This window comes from Rhinichthys klamathensis, unplaced genomic scaffold, assembly GCF_029890125.1.
Source record: "Rhinichthys klamathensis goyatoka isolate OS25496 unplaced genomic scaffold, OSU_Roscu_1.1 h1tg000709l_1, whole genome shotgun sequence".
Lineage (NCBI taxonomy): Eukaryota > Metazoa > Chordata > Actinopteri > Cypriniformes > Leuciscidae > Rhinichthys > Rhinichthys klamathensis.
Window position 1 is genome coordinate 351,443 of NW_026607128.1, and position 15,421 is coordinate 366,863.

Below are 15,421 nucleotides of genomic sequence, written 5' to 3' on the forward strand. Positions count from 1 at the left end.
TGCGTATTCTTACATCCTCCATATTTGACATGCCCTTTTTAGATACCACATGGTACGCATTCGGATATGTTTCATATACTGATTTTATCTCAACATTAAAAAAATACAACTTTTTCTTGTGATTCTGCGCTGCTCCCATGCAGATCAGTGCAAATGCATTCATAAAGGAGTAATGAAGACATTTCTTCCCATTGCCAATAAATAAATAAATATTTATTCAAATGACACTGGCACTAGCACCCTTTCTCTTTCGAAAAAAAAGAAGAACAGAATTTTCCTTCTTTTTTTCTGACTGATAATCTTTCAGAAGCCAACATATACCATCACGAACAGAACTGTAAACCCAATAAAATAAATCTATCAGAACGTTTTTGTTTCTCTCTCTCACGCGCTACATCCCGTATGCCTGAGGACTCTCTGCTCGACTAGCAACATTAATAACAGGGTCTTTTCTGTTACTGTACTGTTACTGTACGTTCAGACAGGGACGTAAACCTGTCATTAAAACTGCCATCATGGCATTTCATTTTCCTCTCTCTTTTCCTTCCCTTTCCTTCTCATTTACACCTTTCTTTCACTCTTCGTTCATCTTCTTCCCTTTCCCATTTCCCCTCTCTCTTCCCTTTCCCATTTCCCCTCTCCTCCCCATTTCCTCTTTTCCCTTTCCCATTTTGCCTCTCTTCCTATTTTCAGTTTCCTCTGGTCCCTTTTTTCCTTTCCCATTTCTCTTCTTTTCATTCTCATTTGCTCTTCTCTTTCCATTTCCTGTTAATCTTCCCTTTCCCCTCTCCCATTTCCTCCTGTTTCTCTGCTTTCCCTTCCCATTTGCCCATCTTTTGAATCTTCTTCCTTTCCACCATTTCACCTCTCTTCCCTTTTATCTGGTCCCTCTTTTTTTCCTTTCCCATTTCCCCTTCTCTTCCATTTTCCTATTTCCTCTCATTCCCCTTTTTTCCTTCCTATTTGCTCTTCCCTTTCCCCATTTCCTCTTCTATCCCGTCTACTTTCTATCTCCTCACTTTTCTCTCTTGGTCTTTCCTCTTCCAGTCTTTTTCATTTCTCAGTTCCTCTCTATTTCTTTTAAATCTCCTCTTTCGTCTCCCTTCCTCATTTTTTCTCATTCCCTCCCTACTGTACCTCAGACACAGCACATACAAGGTTTTGTTAACAATTTCACATATCAAAAAGCACAATCGCGTTTTATAGTCTGATGCAACAGACGATTTCATCACATATTCACAGTTTTATGATAATCTAGCATTATCAGCTCATCTTTCGCTCAGACGAAGTGATGTGCGATACCTGGGATGAGATGAGAGTGCAGCAGATACTGTACGCTTTATGTTCCCATGTGAGGTTGATTATATGCATCATTATTCATATATGCATCTGCACCTGTCAGCACATTGTAGGTTTCCAGCAGGCGAGATGTGTTAAAAATGCTTTTTCAATTGTCATCATTGACTCCATCGGGCCAATATGAGGTCACAATCTGGTACTAGATGTATGAGGAAAGATAAAACAACGGGGGGAAAAAAATCACATATGGAAATCACTCGGTTGATACGAGTACGTGTTCTCTACATTCAGATCAAACCATCAGAGGTTCCTGTCAAAATATGTTTGATGGATTTTTACTGGGTTATCTGATGAATTTACACAGAGCTGTCCATCATTCGTCATTTTGAGAAACAGCTGATAGAGAAGGATTTAGACCAATCAGCAGTCAGCTTGGACACATTTAAAGGGATAGTTCACCCAAAAATGACAATTCTGTCATCATTCTCGCCCTCGTTCTACCAGTCTCTTTTGTTTAAAGAATAAAAAAACAAATGTTGAATAATGCACTTGTTGCTTTTTTTTTAACATAATAAAAGAGAATGGGGACGGGAGATTTCAGTCTGTTTCTCATGTAAAGTTATGGCTTTAGAAGTTTAGGACACAGTGCACTACATACACTACTTTTATGACTTCTTTTTCATTTGAAATAATTTTGATTTTTTTTTTTTAGGTGAACTGTCCCTTTAAATTAATGATCATATTCCTAACCTCAAATCACACTTTCTCATTAAGCATTAGTCCTTTTCGGCTTTCTTCTTTTATATTTCTTCCTTTAGACAAAAACAATCAAATAAAAAAACAATAATAATAATTATATATTTTGATAAGCTGCAAAAGTAAATGGTGTGTAACAACATTTTGATTTGGTTATCTTTGAGTACATCTCTCAGTTTACACTGGTTGCTATCCAACAGGCTTTAATAGTATTCAATAGTACAGATTTTTTTTTTTTTTTTTTAATCTATTTGCAATCAGAAGGTTACTCAGAAATGCAGACAACCGTTGTGGAAAGACGCAAAACAAAAGTGTCCCACGAAAACGACGACACATTCTTCAACACTGAAGCATCGAGGCAGCCCGGTCTTGTGATCGCAAGTCAACATTTAGGCTGTCGAACTTTCTCAGTTCGCCTTTACGGAAACAAATGATCGTGAAAGCATACCCACAATCCTTAGCTGCAAATTTTCATCAGACATGCTCAGTGTATAAGTCAGTTTGTTCTGATGCATTTAAGGTTGCTTGATAGGAATACTGTGTGCATGTGTGTGTGTGTGTGTGTGTGAGAGAGTTTCTGTGATTCACTGAAGCTTGTTTATTTGGTCACAACCCATCTTTAACACCCTGTTTTTATTAGTCAAGGAGAGGGAGGAGCAACTTTTTTGCAGGGCTGGGGCAAACTCAAGTGCTGCCTCCTCTCTCCGTTTGTTGAACCCCCTTATCTCCGATAAGGACAGTTTTAGTCTTCATTTCCAAGGAAACAGTTTTTAGGTGTGGTTTGAGTCTAGCTCCTCACTGCTGCAGTTTGTGGTAGAGTCGCCAGAGGGGATGGTTTTGCTGATGCGGTCCAGAGTGTCGACGCTGGTGGAGTGTTTAGATTGAACTTTGCCGATTTCCTCCAAAGCGCTGGCCAAAGAGTCCAGATCCCCCCGCTCCTGGTGCTGAGCTTCCCATAAACTGAGAATGACAGCGGACGGGCTCGTCTGGCACGCAAAATAACCCAGGTTTCTGTATGGGGAAAAAAAAATTCAGGACAAACTTGGATTAACAGCACAATCTGAACACTGAACAGTACAAAAATACAATTTCAACAATGACTTAAACCTTTGATGCGCAAGCTATGGATACCCCCTCTAATGCACAACATGGGTCTAACTGTGCGTTCACACCGGACGCGAATAGCGCGTCAAATTCGCGTCTACCGCGTCTAGTTTGACGCTTGACCACTTTGTGTTAATTCGCGTGTCAATGGCGAAATTGACGCGCGTAACAACAAAAGTTTGAAGCGAAATTTACGCGCGTCAGAGGCGAAATCCGGAGGCGAAAGTTTCGAAACCCGTTGGCGGCCATCTTTTTAGATGTTTATCGAGCATTAGCATTATTCGAGAGAGTCACCGCTCGTATATGCTCTGGAGAGCAGAAACAGCTGCGTAGGGGACATCGTCGCTGTACTCGGGTCCACCAGAACCTCCGGAGGGTTTCAAGAGTTTCACAATTTGCTCCAGGAGCTAGGTTTGGTGGACCTAATGGTGAGGATGCTGACGAGGACAGCGTAGGCCGTATAAGCCCTCGGCCTCGAGTGGTCTATGCCTGTCGAGCCCGCGCTCTACAGCCCGGCGCGAGGTTCACCCTCATCCGCATCCACCTAATCTGTCATTTATTTTTGTTTTGATAATAAACGAAGCCAGCCTCCAAAAGTGATTAATCTGTCCTGTGATTTTTTTCTCTCTCTCACACATCACTGTCCAGACACTAACTTATATGTTGGTTGTCTTTACATTATAATAATATTTCATATAATCTAGATATGGAATAAATAGCATTCAATACAAAATGAATATGTCTCATATATTGAAATCAAGTTTTATGTGATAAAATATTTGCTTTGTTGTGCATTAGAACCACAGTCATATATTACAAAATAATTTATTGAAGCATCCAGATACTTCACCACGTGACAGCAGCAAGCAGCTAGGCTCCTGATTGGTTAACGCGGCGCGAATTGACGCAGAAGTTCAGATTTTTCAACTCGGGCGGCAGACGCGAATTCGCGTCAAACGCGTGAATGCACAAATAGCACTAACTAAATCATTCGCGCGTAACGCGCCAGACGCTCAATTCGCGCGAACTTGACGCGCGAATGAGGCGTATTCGCGTCTACCGCGCCGCGCTCTACCCCTCATTCGCGCCGCAGGAATTTTTTACGCGCGTAACGCGTCTTTGCATTGACTTAACATTGAAATCACTCGCGCCTGACGCGCTATTCGCGTCCGGTGTGAACGCACCATAAAAAGACCCGTATTCATTATTTCATGCATGGCTCGGCATTTTTTTGTTTCACCTTTTGAAATCACTTTATTTGAGCATTTTATATTTCATGATCTATAAATTTCATGATTTATGAATATTCAACATATCTTGTTTTCAATTATCACAAATTCATATTTTAATATTTCCTAGGTTTTGTGTAAATACATCAAGTTTACACACATGGGTCTAAAATGACCCATCTATGCAAGCGTGATAAAACAAAAGAATAAAGAAAACTTTTTGTTAAAATAACCATTGTCACAGTTGTTTAGATCAACACATTTACTGTAACACTTGAAATATGTTTATTGGCCACTTTGTCACGCATAACACACATATAACCGATTACACTGAAATTGAACTGTAGTGTAGTGCAACTGTAGGCGGATCTCCCCACCACCAATGAGCAGCATCCACCCAGATGATGCGACAGCAGCCATAGTGCACCAGAACGCCACCACACGACGGCTTATGTGACCGATAGCATTGATTTATGACCACAAATAAAAATTAATATGGAGGTACTGCGCAGGTAAGGTTTCTGCCCAACAGCGCCAATATATTAGCCTGGCATGCCAGACCTACATCAATAGATGTTAGGTCTGGGAACTCTCCATTGACATACCTCAATCCGAGGGGCGGGATAAACGGTTACCTTTCAAAATCCCTCTGCACGCAATAGGATAACGCTACAACCAACCAGAGCAACGAACGGTTGTGGATGAGTGAGTCCCATGCGTTTTTCCACCAGCGGAGCTAATTGATATATTAAACTTTTGCCGTATCAGGTCGGTAAAACTCCGAACACATCTTCCTTTTTTAAGAATGACTTAAGTGGCGTTCTCTTAACTCCAAGTCCTCCAGAGTCGCGGGCAAGGCCGATTCGAAAGACCGCTGCATCTTCATTGTTTTCAAGTAGCAGGAAAATCACCTATGGAAATCACGCGGAACGTCATGAACTGTGCCGTCATTGTGTTAAGCCCGCCCGCCGACTCTATACACGATGTGATTGGCCTGACCAGTTTTTGGTTTTTACAGCTCAAAAGCCTATGGAGAGTTGCTAGACCACACTGGCTGCGAAATAATTTTCGCTGCCGCTAGGGTGCGTCTAGATTTCTAGGCTACCAATATATAGGCCTACTTGTATATATAACTTTCTATTGCAACTTTTATTTTGTTGACCTAGCTAACATTAGATAAAATAAAATATGTCGACCGCAAACTAGCTAATAGTATTGGACCTGTTTCTCTTTTGCACTAGTAATGGATTTCAAGGTCAAGGTAACTTTAGCCTAAACGTTCAAATTTTAGGCTATATCTAGATGTCTTTCACAAAATATCAAATATTTTCTGTGACAAAAAATGTATTAAATAAAACTTATATGCATGAAATATACAAAACAGCCGTGTTGAATTGTGAAATGTGTGGCAGGTGAATAGTTTTCTGCAGTAAATATAGTTATACTATTTATAAATATCAAAGGTTCCTATATGGGTCATTTTTGACCCATGTGTGTAAAATTGATGTAGAAATACAAAAACCGTGTTTGTTTATAAAGTAAGAAAGGAAAAATAAAAATAATGATTTGTGGAAATCAAAAACAAGATATTTAATGAATACCTGGATTAATAAATGATAAAATACATTTCTTTCAAATATTCAGCAAAGAAACATGAATACGGGTCTTTTTAGACCCATGTTGCGCATTAGAAGGGTAGTGACACAAAAACGATTTTTATTCGAAAAGTAAGAAAGGAAAAATTTAAATAAGGATTTGTAATGATCTAAAACAAGTTAATTGAGGAATACCTGGAATACTGAATGATGAAATTAATTTCTTGCAAAGATATAGAAAATGAAAACTCAGTCGGGTCTATTTAGACCCATGTTGTGCATCAAAGGGTTAACAAGGTCCCTCAAAGAGAAAGCAGGAACAGATATGAAATGATAACTCTTAATTTTTTAAGACTATTCAAGTGCATGGTGAGGAGAAGTAAAATGCTAATGAAATTGTATTTGCAAAACAAGCATTTTAAATATACTTTCATTGGTATTTCATATCATTTTAAGTTCATAACTGGTTCATGAAAACCAACCTTTTACATATTCATGAGTGAACATGAATCTCAAATCAGAAAATACTGGTAACACATTAATATAAGGTTCAATTTATTAACATTAGTTTATGTAGGTCTCATGAACCAACAATGGACAATATTTTTACAGCATTTATTAATCTAGGTTAAAGTTAATTTCTTATTTTATTGAGTTTTTATTTTATTTTGAAGTTGTATAAAATAATAATAGTTAATGTGTTATGAATGAACATTTAACATTTTAACTAAAAATTTACCTAAATGAATAAATGCTGAAGAAAATGACCTGTTAAGTTAAACGTTTTAAATGCATGAATAAGCATAGTGTTTCTGTATATTTTTATTTTAAATTCTTAATGCTCTAACCCACAAGATTGGTTATATAAATTCATATTATTCCGCTCAGACACTGAATTATTACACTCTATTGCAAGGATTCTCAGTCTGCATAACTTTCAATTTAATAATGTTATCCTAATGCCCGTATGCCCCAACAACATATCAAAATGGTTAAATTAGTTTATAAAAGCGAGAAGGATATTAAAGAAGTTTTGCTTGAAGAAAATCAACCCATCTTCGAGACATAATTGAATCACAGAAAAGGAAATCACAATTCTGCAGGTGTGTGTCTTAAAGAAGCAGACTATCTTCTGCCTCCACATTTAATGCAACTGGGTTGCATTAAATGGCAGAAGAACTTCCTTTTGACCTCATGCTGACTTTCCATTGGCACTATTTTAGAAAACAATCTCTGTGTCTGAAATTGAATACTTCCCCACTATATAGTATGTGAAAACAATAGTATGTCTGAAAACATAGTGTTCGAAAAAACGAAAGTAGTAGGCGTAAAGTATACAGATGACCAACTACTTCCACTGAGGTTCTGGAGTGTGCACATTCGATGGACACTTTACTATCCCATGAGGCCAAGGAAGAGGATTTATGAATGGCAGTGAAGCGACGCAACTGACACAGGAAGGTTGCATGACAATAACAACATGGGGGATGTAATGCGTCTGAATTTTATTCTACACATATTCATACTACACAAAACATACTTTTTTAACGGTCGCGAAGTAAATTCAAATTCAAATGTAGTAGCTCATATTGTGATTGTGGATGCACTTAATGAGTCATATCAATGTCAATTAAGTTCAAACAGCTACAATTGTAAAAAATCAAATCAAAAATAACCATCATTCAGTGAGCTAATGTTGCCTGCTGAGTTGGTTATGATGGTCTTGCTGTAGAAAACACTCGCTATTTAAACAGCCTGGTGAGGTCACAAAACATGCCATGCTGGTCTTTTCATCAAGATATTTAACCTCACCATTAACCAGTCCATCAACAATATGTCAGCGTTGATGGGGCGATGTAAACACGGTCATTCTTTGATTTTCTGTGGGTATTGGGACTCCAACAGGGGGCAGTGTTGCGCTACGCCAGCTCCTGCACCACAGCTCTCTGGGTAATTGCCCTCTGCGCTGTTTAGACGAGCTTGCACATCCTCAGAAGGTAATTGCAGAAATCCGCTTAACAAGGAGGAGACATTCTCATTACACACTGCCTGGGGCTCTGACCAGCTAGAAAATTCCCCTAAATCCTTCTGTCCGACTCTTCCATCCTCATTTCAAAAACAACTCTGTCTTTTTATCCCTGGTGAAAATATTACAAAAATAAACCCACATCACGAAAGAAAGTTTTATTCAACCTCCGCTGCAGTGAAGCGAATAAACATGATTTTAAACTCGAGAACCTTTTGGACATTTTGATCGCAGAGTCTGTTTTGCACAATGTTTTTGTTAAACATTTTTGAAATCACCATGGTAAAGGAAAAAAAGAAAAAGAAAAAAAGACTCAGCTAGATGTTTAAAAAAAAAAAAAAAAAAAGCAAAGAAAGAGCAGAAAAAGTAATTTAATAAGGAAAGGATTTGAATGAATAATGAATGTTTAAACACATCCAGTTACACATGAATGCAATCAAAACTATTTTAAAGGGATTGTTCACTTAAAAATGAAAATTCATGATTCTTTGATAAATAGAAGGCTCAAATGAATAGCAATTTATTTCAAATGGGTTTTTTTTGTAACCATGTAAAAGTCTGTACTGTCCTTACACGCCCGCATGCACACACACACACACACACACACAATATAAGTAGCATTAATCTGGTCTATATGACTATATATTCAATATAGTCATTAGATTTAAAGTTTTCTGAAGCCATACACCAATTTTGTGTCAAACAGACCAAGAAGCAATATAGTCCTTCACTTTCCACATCCACATCTATTCAAAATATGGCACAGTTAAACAGGTTTGAATGACATGAGGGTGAGTAACTGATGACAGAATTTGCATTTAAGAGTGAACTGTCCCTTTAAAGACGTGCATATCTATGTCATATATCATAGATATGAGGTATGTTCTCCTAGAACCGGGGTTTGCAGGATGCATGAGATCTCATTACAGCACTACAGTTACTGCCTGTGGCTCTGCCGATGGTTAATGTGGCCATGTGCTCGAGGAAAATGGAGCCAATTAGATGTTTGGGATTCCGTATGTTGAGGTCCAGGTTTGTTTGTATTTGAGCATGTATGTCACTGTCCGTATGTGTACTTATGGACAAAGCATGTCCATGTTTATCTGCTGTGTATTTTTGCATTAATTTCTCACCTGTCTATATGCAGTTTCTGCGCTAAGAGCTGCCAGTCTTTGCCCTTGGCATTCGCTGTGTCGAAGGTCGCGCAGATTCGCTGGCGAATGGACAGGGGGATTCTGAAGGCCCTGGACCCCGTCTGGGAGGTGATGGTACAGTCTGATTGTGTGAAGAATGGCACTGTGTCTTTTTCACTCTGAAGGGAAAAAAGTATTGCAGTGACATATTCGAGTTTACAGAGGGGTTAAATTGGTCTAGAACAACCCGGAATGGTTTATTTTGATTAAATAAATAAAAGTGTTTTTGTTTTGAAAATCCAGTTGTTCAAGTCCACTAGTGTCAAAAGCACAAATAATATCACTTGGATCAACACATTCAATATTTACGGAAGCCCTGAACCGCAACGTAAAAAAAAAAAATCTAGCATTTCAAGATGAAAGTCGAAATATTTCGAGATTAAAGTAAAAAAAATTCGAGATTAAAGCCGAAAAATTTCGAGATTAAAGTCGAAAAATTTCGAGATTAAAAGTCGAAACATTTCGAGATTAAAGTCGAAACATTTCGAGAGTACGAGATACAGTCTTCCGTAAAAGTTGCGTGTGTGCTTGCCATTGTTTCACATTGCCGCACAAACAGGCATTCATAATGGTGCATAGCAAGTGTTTCACACTTTGTGTGTGTGTGTGTGTGTTTATGTGTGTTTTGTGTGTGTGTTTTGTTTCAACAAAAGGAAATTCAACAGGTGCCAATCTACCAGCATTAGGCTACCATTATAGTACGTTATAAAATATACTGGGCCGGAATAGACTTTAGCCTATAGGAAAAAACACTTTTCAGACTGGATGGAGATATCCAGCTTTATGAATGAATGAATGAATGGGGCATTTATATAGCGCTTTCATATGTCTACTAGGCCAAAGCGCTTTACAATCATATCAGAGAATCTCTCCTCAACCACCATTAGTGGTTTTTAAATCTGAGGAAATCACGGGATTCGGCCAAATAATTGGAAACAGAATGATGCACTTAAAATGTATCCAGAACGTATTTACGGTGAAGAGGGAGACAGAACGGTTACTGTTGTGTTCTCGACCCAGATAGTTTTGCCTACGAGCACGAAAACACCTCAAAAACACTGCCACATAAAGTTTGGAGCAGATTGTGATACCTACTCCGGCGGAGTCTGTGCGCTCGTCTATAGGCAACGCCATGGTAATTCTTGTTGGTAGATTAGCACCTGTGTAGAATTTTGTTGAAAGCCCAGATAAAAGTAAAAAGCAAATATTTTGTGTTGATCCATAGCAGTTCGACTTCACAAGTGCATTTCTTTACACACACACACACACACACACACACACACACACACACACACACACACACACACACACACACACACACACACACACACACACACACACACACGTGCACGCTCTGAGCCAGTGGACGCGCACTATTATGAATGCACACACTTCTATGGAAGACTGTAGGCTATCGTAATGTTTCGACTTTATTCTCGAAATGTTTCGACTTTAATCTCGAAATGTTTCGACTTTAATCTCGAAATTTTTCGACTTTAATCTCGAAACGTTTCGACTTTAATCTCGAAACGTTTCGACTTTAATCTCGAAATGTTTCGACTTTAATCTCGAAATGTTTCGACTTTAATCTCAAAATATTTCGACTTTAATCTCAAAATGCTAGGTTTTTTTTTTTTACGTTGCGGTTCAGGGCTTCCGTAAATATTTGATATTAATTTATCTGTTTTAATAAAAAAAATTAAAATGTGATTGCTGAAAAACATGATTTTTGCATTAAATTATAAATATGATATGCTTTTTTGGCACCAGAACCTCCAGATTTAAGGTTTTACCCACTTAAAAAAAAAGGTCCACTCTATATATATAAAAAAATAATGGACCATCAATATTCCAAAAACAAGACAATATCTTAGTCTATTGCGCTTTGTCAATATTTTTGTGTTTTATTTTAATATATGAGTTTTTGTCTTCCAAACCTCAGCAACGGTGGTGTAGACCTGTAGGATCTGCTCATGACCTTTGACCTGCCGAACACTGATCTTACAGGACAGCTGATTGGCTGCTGGACTGTAGCGCTCCAGAGAAAAGGCACACTGCAGAGGAGACTGGCTACTGGCCCACACCTGAGAGAAGGAGAATTCCTGCACCAAAAGAGGAAGGAGGAGGAAAGAGTGAATATTTCAGTACGAACCAATAGGAAGTATATGTGTCTCCTCTCCTACTCCTTATTGTTATTCTGCTGTTGGAGCCGCTGAAGCTAATTTACTTAGTGTCATGTCACTGACGGCCCTGCCAGAACACAGCCTAGTATGAAAAAACAGGGCTTGCTATGGGTATGATTTGGATAAAAATGTGCCTGCGGTCATAAAGCTTTACGAAGAAAGGAATGGTGGGTAAACAGCATTGAGAAAAACACACTCTTGAGAATGTGTCATCCAAAAACAGAAACAATTTGATAAAATAATACAAATACTGACAAATAGCTGTGCTGGTGTAGCAAATAAAACTAAATAGAGAGTGCTGCTTTCCCATTGCTCAACCTGACACCATGATACTAATGCTATGTAGTGATAGGGTGCTGCTACGGTCCAAGTGAAAATAAGCTCTATGAAGGGCTCTAGATATGGTTTGGGTCTCTCCTTCAATATAAGTGCAATTTTTTGGGGATTGTTTTATTTTCTGGTAAGGAAACATTGCTTAGAAATGCATCTGAGCACCTCTCCTCAACAAGCTGCATGATTTGAGTCCACTTTAGACATTCTACTAACTATGTAACTTTGCAACTACATGTCAACTAGCAGTCATTGGAGTATAATTTGTCTGCTTAAACACTTTATTTGGATGCTCCCCTGAAATTCCACTGACTATAAGTATCTTTGCAAGTACATGTCAATTTATTCTACTAACCGTAACCTAAGAGTCTACTAATACTCTAATGAGAGTTAGTTGACGTGTAGTTGCAAACTTACTTATAGTTAGTGGACTATCGATATAAAGTGTAAACGTATTAAGCACCAAAGTAATAATACTCAGGATTAGGGGCTTTGAAAAACAACAGCAATATACCACAGTTGTGCAATTTGTCCATTTAAATAGTTTAAAAAAATATATTTAACTGACACTTTCCTGTTAAAAACCATACAGGGTGAAAAGACATCCTTATCTCCAGCAAAATTCTAAACTACCTTAAACAGAGCTGTATTAATATTCATATGACCAGTCAAATGAACACTGGAATTTGACATCTTATTAATATTCAGCTCATATGCATATTAACACAACTCATGCATATTCATACGGAGCTGGTATCCATATTTATGAGGACAGCACCTGGCAGGTGGTAAAAGGTTTGATGCTCCAGAGGAACTGGGGGATGTCCTGGATGGAGACCTGTAGGCTGAAAGAGTTCGCTCTGAAGAGCAGGGTCTTGGGTTCCTCCAGGAGTCGCCCACCTCGACCTCGTTCCACGGATACCACCTCCTGCGAGGAAGAGACGTTCATGCATAAACACGCACTGACACATATAATACCCTACAACAGGAACAAAACTCAACTTGCTGCGCACGTTTAAATTATTCAGGTGAAAAACAGCCCTCCCACGTTACACAACAGCTATTTCCTGGGTCTAGCGGCACCTTTAATCTTCGTAACCCGAGAAGATGAAGCAGAAAGTGATTAAAAACCTGCATCTAACGCGAGGCTGACGTTTCCAACCCATAGACCAACAAACAGGTCGAAGAAATGCCTGCATTGCATTTTTCATCTGCAAGAATGGAATTACAATAACACCCTGGGTAAAACAAAAACAAAAAAACCCACAAAATTAAATCTGGAAACACAACAACTAATAATTCTAAAGGTACATTGCCTTCAATTACCAACTCGGTCAAATACAATGAACGTCGCCTACCTTTCCTGTTTGCACAAATGCAACACACACACAAAGTGACATGCAGAACAGGAGCGAGAGACACTGGATGGATAGAATCAGCATTGATGAAAGGCACGGGTGATTTTGTGCTCTTTGCATCTGTTCTGTGGGAATTGTTGACAATGGCATAGTAGCATTAAAAGCATTAGGTCTCTCTCTCCTGCTCTCCCTCTCTCTCTCTCCATCACAAAAGACAGGAAAATAGTCTCTCGCTGTGATGGCTGCTGATCGATCCTGGCCTGAATTCGTTCAGTTTCCAGGGAGGAATTCATTTGCTGTTTTGTGAAATGCAAACAACACTGACAACAAAAGAGTACAAAAGAAGAGAAAAAATGCTGGGTGAACGGCTGGGTAAACAAAGTGGAAGAGTGCTTTGGTGTGGAGAAATACAATCTTTGACCAGTCACTCGTAAGTGTGTCCTGTTGGGAAAGAAGACTTCACAGAGCCGAGATCTGTCACACACACACACACACACACACACACACACACACACACACACACACACACACACACACACACACACACACACACACACACACACACACACACACACACACACACACACACACACACACACACACACACACACACACACACACACACACACACACACACACACACACACACATAGACACGCGCACACACACACAATTGACTTCAATTGTTTTTATATTGAGATATATTGAGTCTTTTCACTTCAATTAACTCTTATTTTGTTGAGACATTATTCAGGTCATTGTACAAGATACATTGGTGTCCCTTGTATACACATACACTACCATTCAAACGTTTGGGGTCGGTTTTTTAAGAAAGAAAACAATATTATTCAGCAAGGATGCATTAAATTGATTAAAAGTGATCATAAAGGGTGTGTTCACAGTTGTAGTTTGGTTCTTTTGGTCTGGACCAAAAAAGAAAATTATACATTCAGCCCTGGTTCAACTCTTTATTTTCTCACTTTATTTTATGTTTTGAAACAATTGCCAGTAAAAATTATCTAAAAATGTCAACCATGTTACAATAATTCTTTATGGTTCACAACTGATAACTGAAAAATGTAGAAGGAAGCACCTTATAGTTTTTTACAGCCTTCAACACAGGGCTTGTGATGTCAAACTAAACTGCAAAACCTTCAACCCTGGAACCTTTAATGAAGGCATAATAATATCCCAACATATATTGAAGTTTATTCATTTAGCTTGAACGTAAACACACTCCAGACGTCAGTACTGTTTGTGTGTGTGAGTTTGGGAGAGAGAGAGAGAAAAATAGAACCACTAATTCAGTTTGTGTATGTCTTGAGGCTTCAATACCACACAAAGACATCTCCACATCTCCGTAACCGAGAAGAAAAGATCCATGTGAGACATTAAATATAAATGACATATTATTCTTTCTTCATAAAGTGAAGAGATTGTAAGTTATGCGTGTGTACAACTAAGACTTCTCTGAAGCCGTGTCTGCTCAGCTAGACGTTACGCCTAACAGAACGTAAATCACTTTTAATTTGCGTTCAGAAAATATTCAGTCACGTAGTGAACGAATGAAGTATGCGAGTGGCTCACCGTGTCTTTGTAATTTAAGAAGCCATTCTATCAGTTAGTAGGAGATGTGTGTGTGTATGAGATTGGTCCAGCTGACTTTCAGTGGAGCGTAAAGCCAGAGTACCCACAGGGCATGACGGCTAGCCATAACATGCTGCCCCATGAATGCAAATATCCAATAAGCTGTGGATTTCCATCTAATGTCATATGCAGTATGAAGGGAATATGTATCTTGACATTTAAGAAGCCTACATCTGTGAAGGCCGAAAACACTCCCAGTGGAATGAATGAATTTCCATGCTGGTTTGAATGAATGCTGGATTCTTTAAGCCCAAAGTGTACTTTACGTTGTACCGTACAGTGAGTGTACTCAGTATGCGCATGCTGAATAAACAGAAGAGACAAAGCCACTTGTAGGCAAGCTTGCAATGTTAGCAAAACAAAAAAAGAAAAGTGAGGCGAAACGTTTACTAACGCTGTGTTAAGAAGGGAAGGAGACCAGAGGCAGTTTTTTGAGTGGATGTCAATGGAGGAGAGGGAAAAAGTCTTAACATTGAATGAATCGACAACCCATCGACTAATCTTCAACATGTTTGCTCTTAATAATTAGTTTTGGATTCATTTATTTTTAGAGTTTACATTAAAAAAATTGTGTTTTATAAGAGAGGTCACGGACAATTGGGGGACAGGTGTGATTCAGTTCTCATTCATTTTTATGGTATCCGCAAACAGTGATTGACTGTCGCACAACTGAACAAAATACAATGACGTCAAGACTGTAA

The 15,421-nt window shown here is 38.7% G+C and overlaps 1 protein-coding gene across 1 annotated transcript in view; it reads right to left on the bottom strand.

Annotated features, from left to right (window-relative positions):
- Positions 1–2,135: 2,135 nt before the first annotated feature.
- The window catches only part of unc5da (unc-5 netrin receptor Da), a 73,030-nt gene continuing 59,744 nt past the window's right edge, over positions 2,136–15,421 (bottom strand). Inside the window, exons 13-16 of the mRNA XM_056242211.1 lie at positions 12,494–12,643; positions 11,140–11,304; positions 9,143–9,321; positions 2,136–3,066 (exon numbers count right to left, since the gene is read on the bottom strand). Of these exons, the coding sequence (XP_056098186.1) occupies positions 2,826–3,066; positions 9,143–9,321; positions 11,140–11,304; positions 12,494–12,643 (735 nt within the window). The 3' untranslated portion in view covers positions 2,136–2,825. The remainder of the gene's footprint in view (positions 3,067–9,142; positions 9,322–11,139; positions 11,305–12,493; positions 12,644–15,421) is intronic.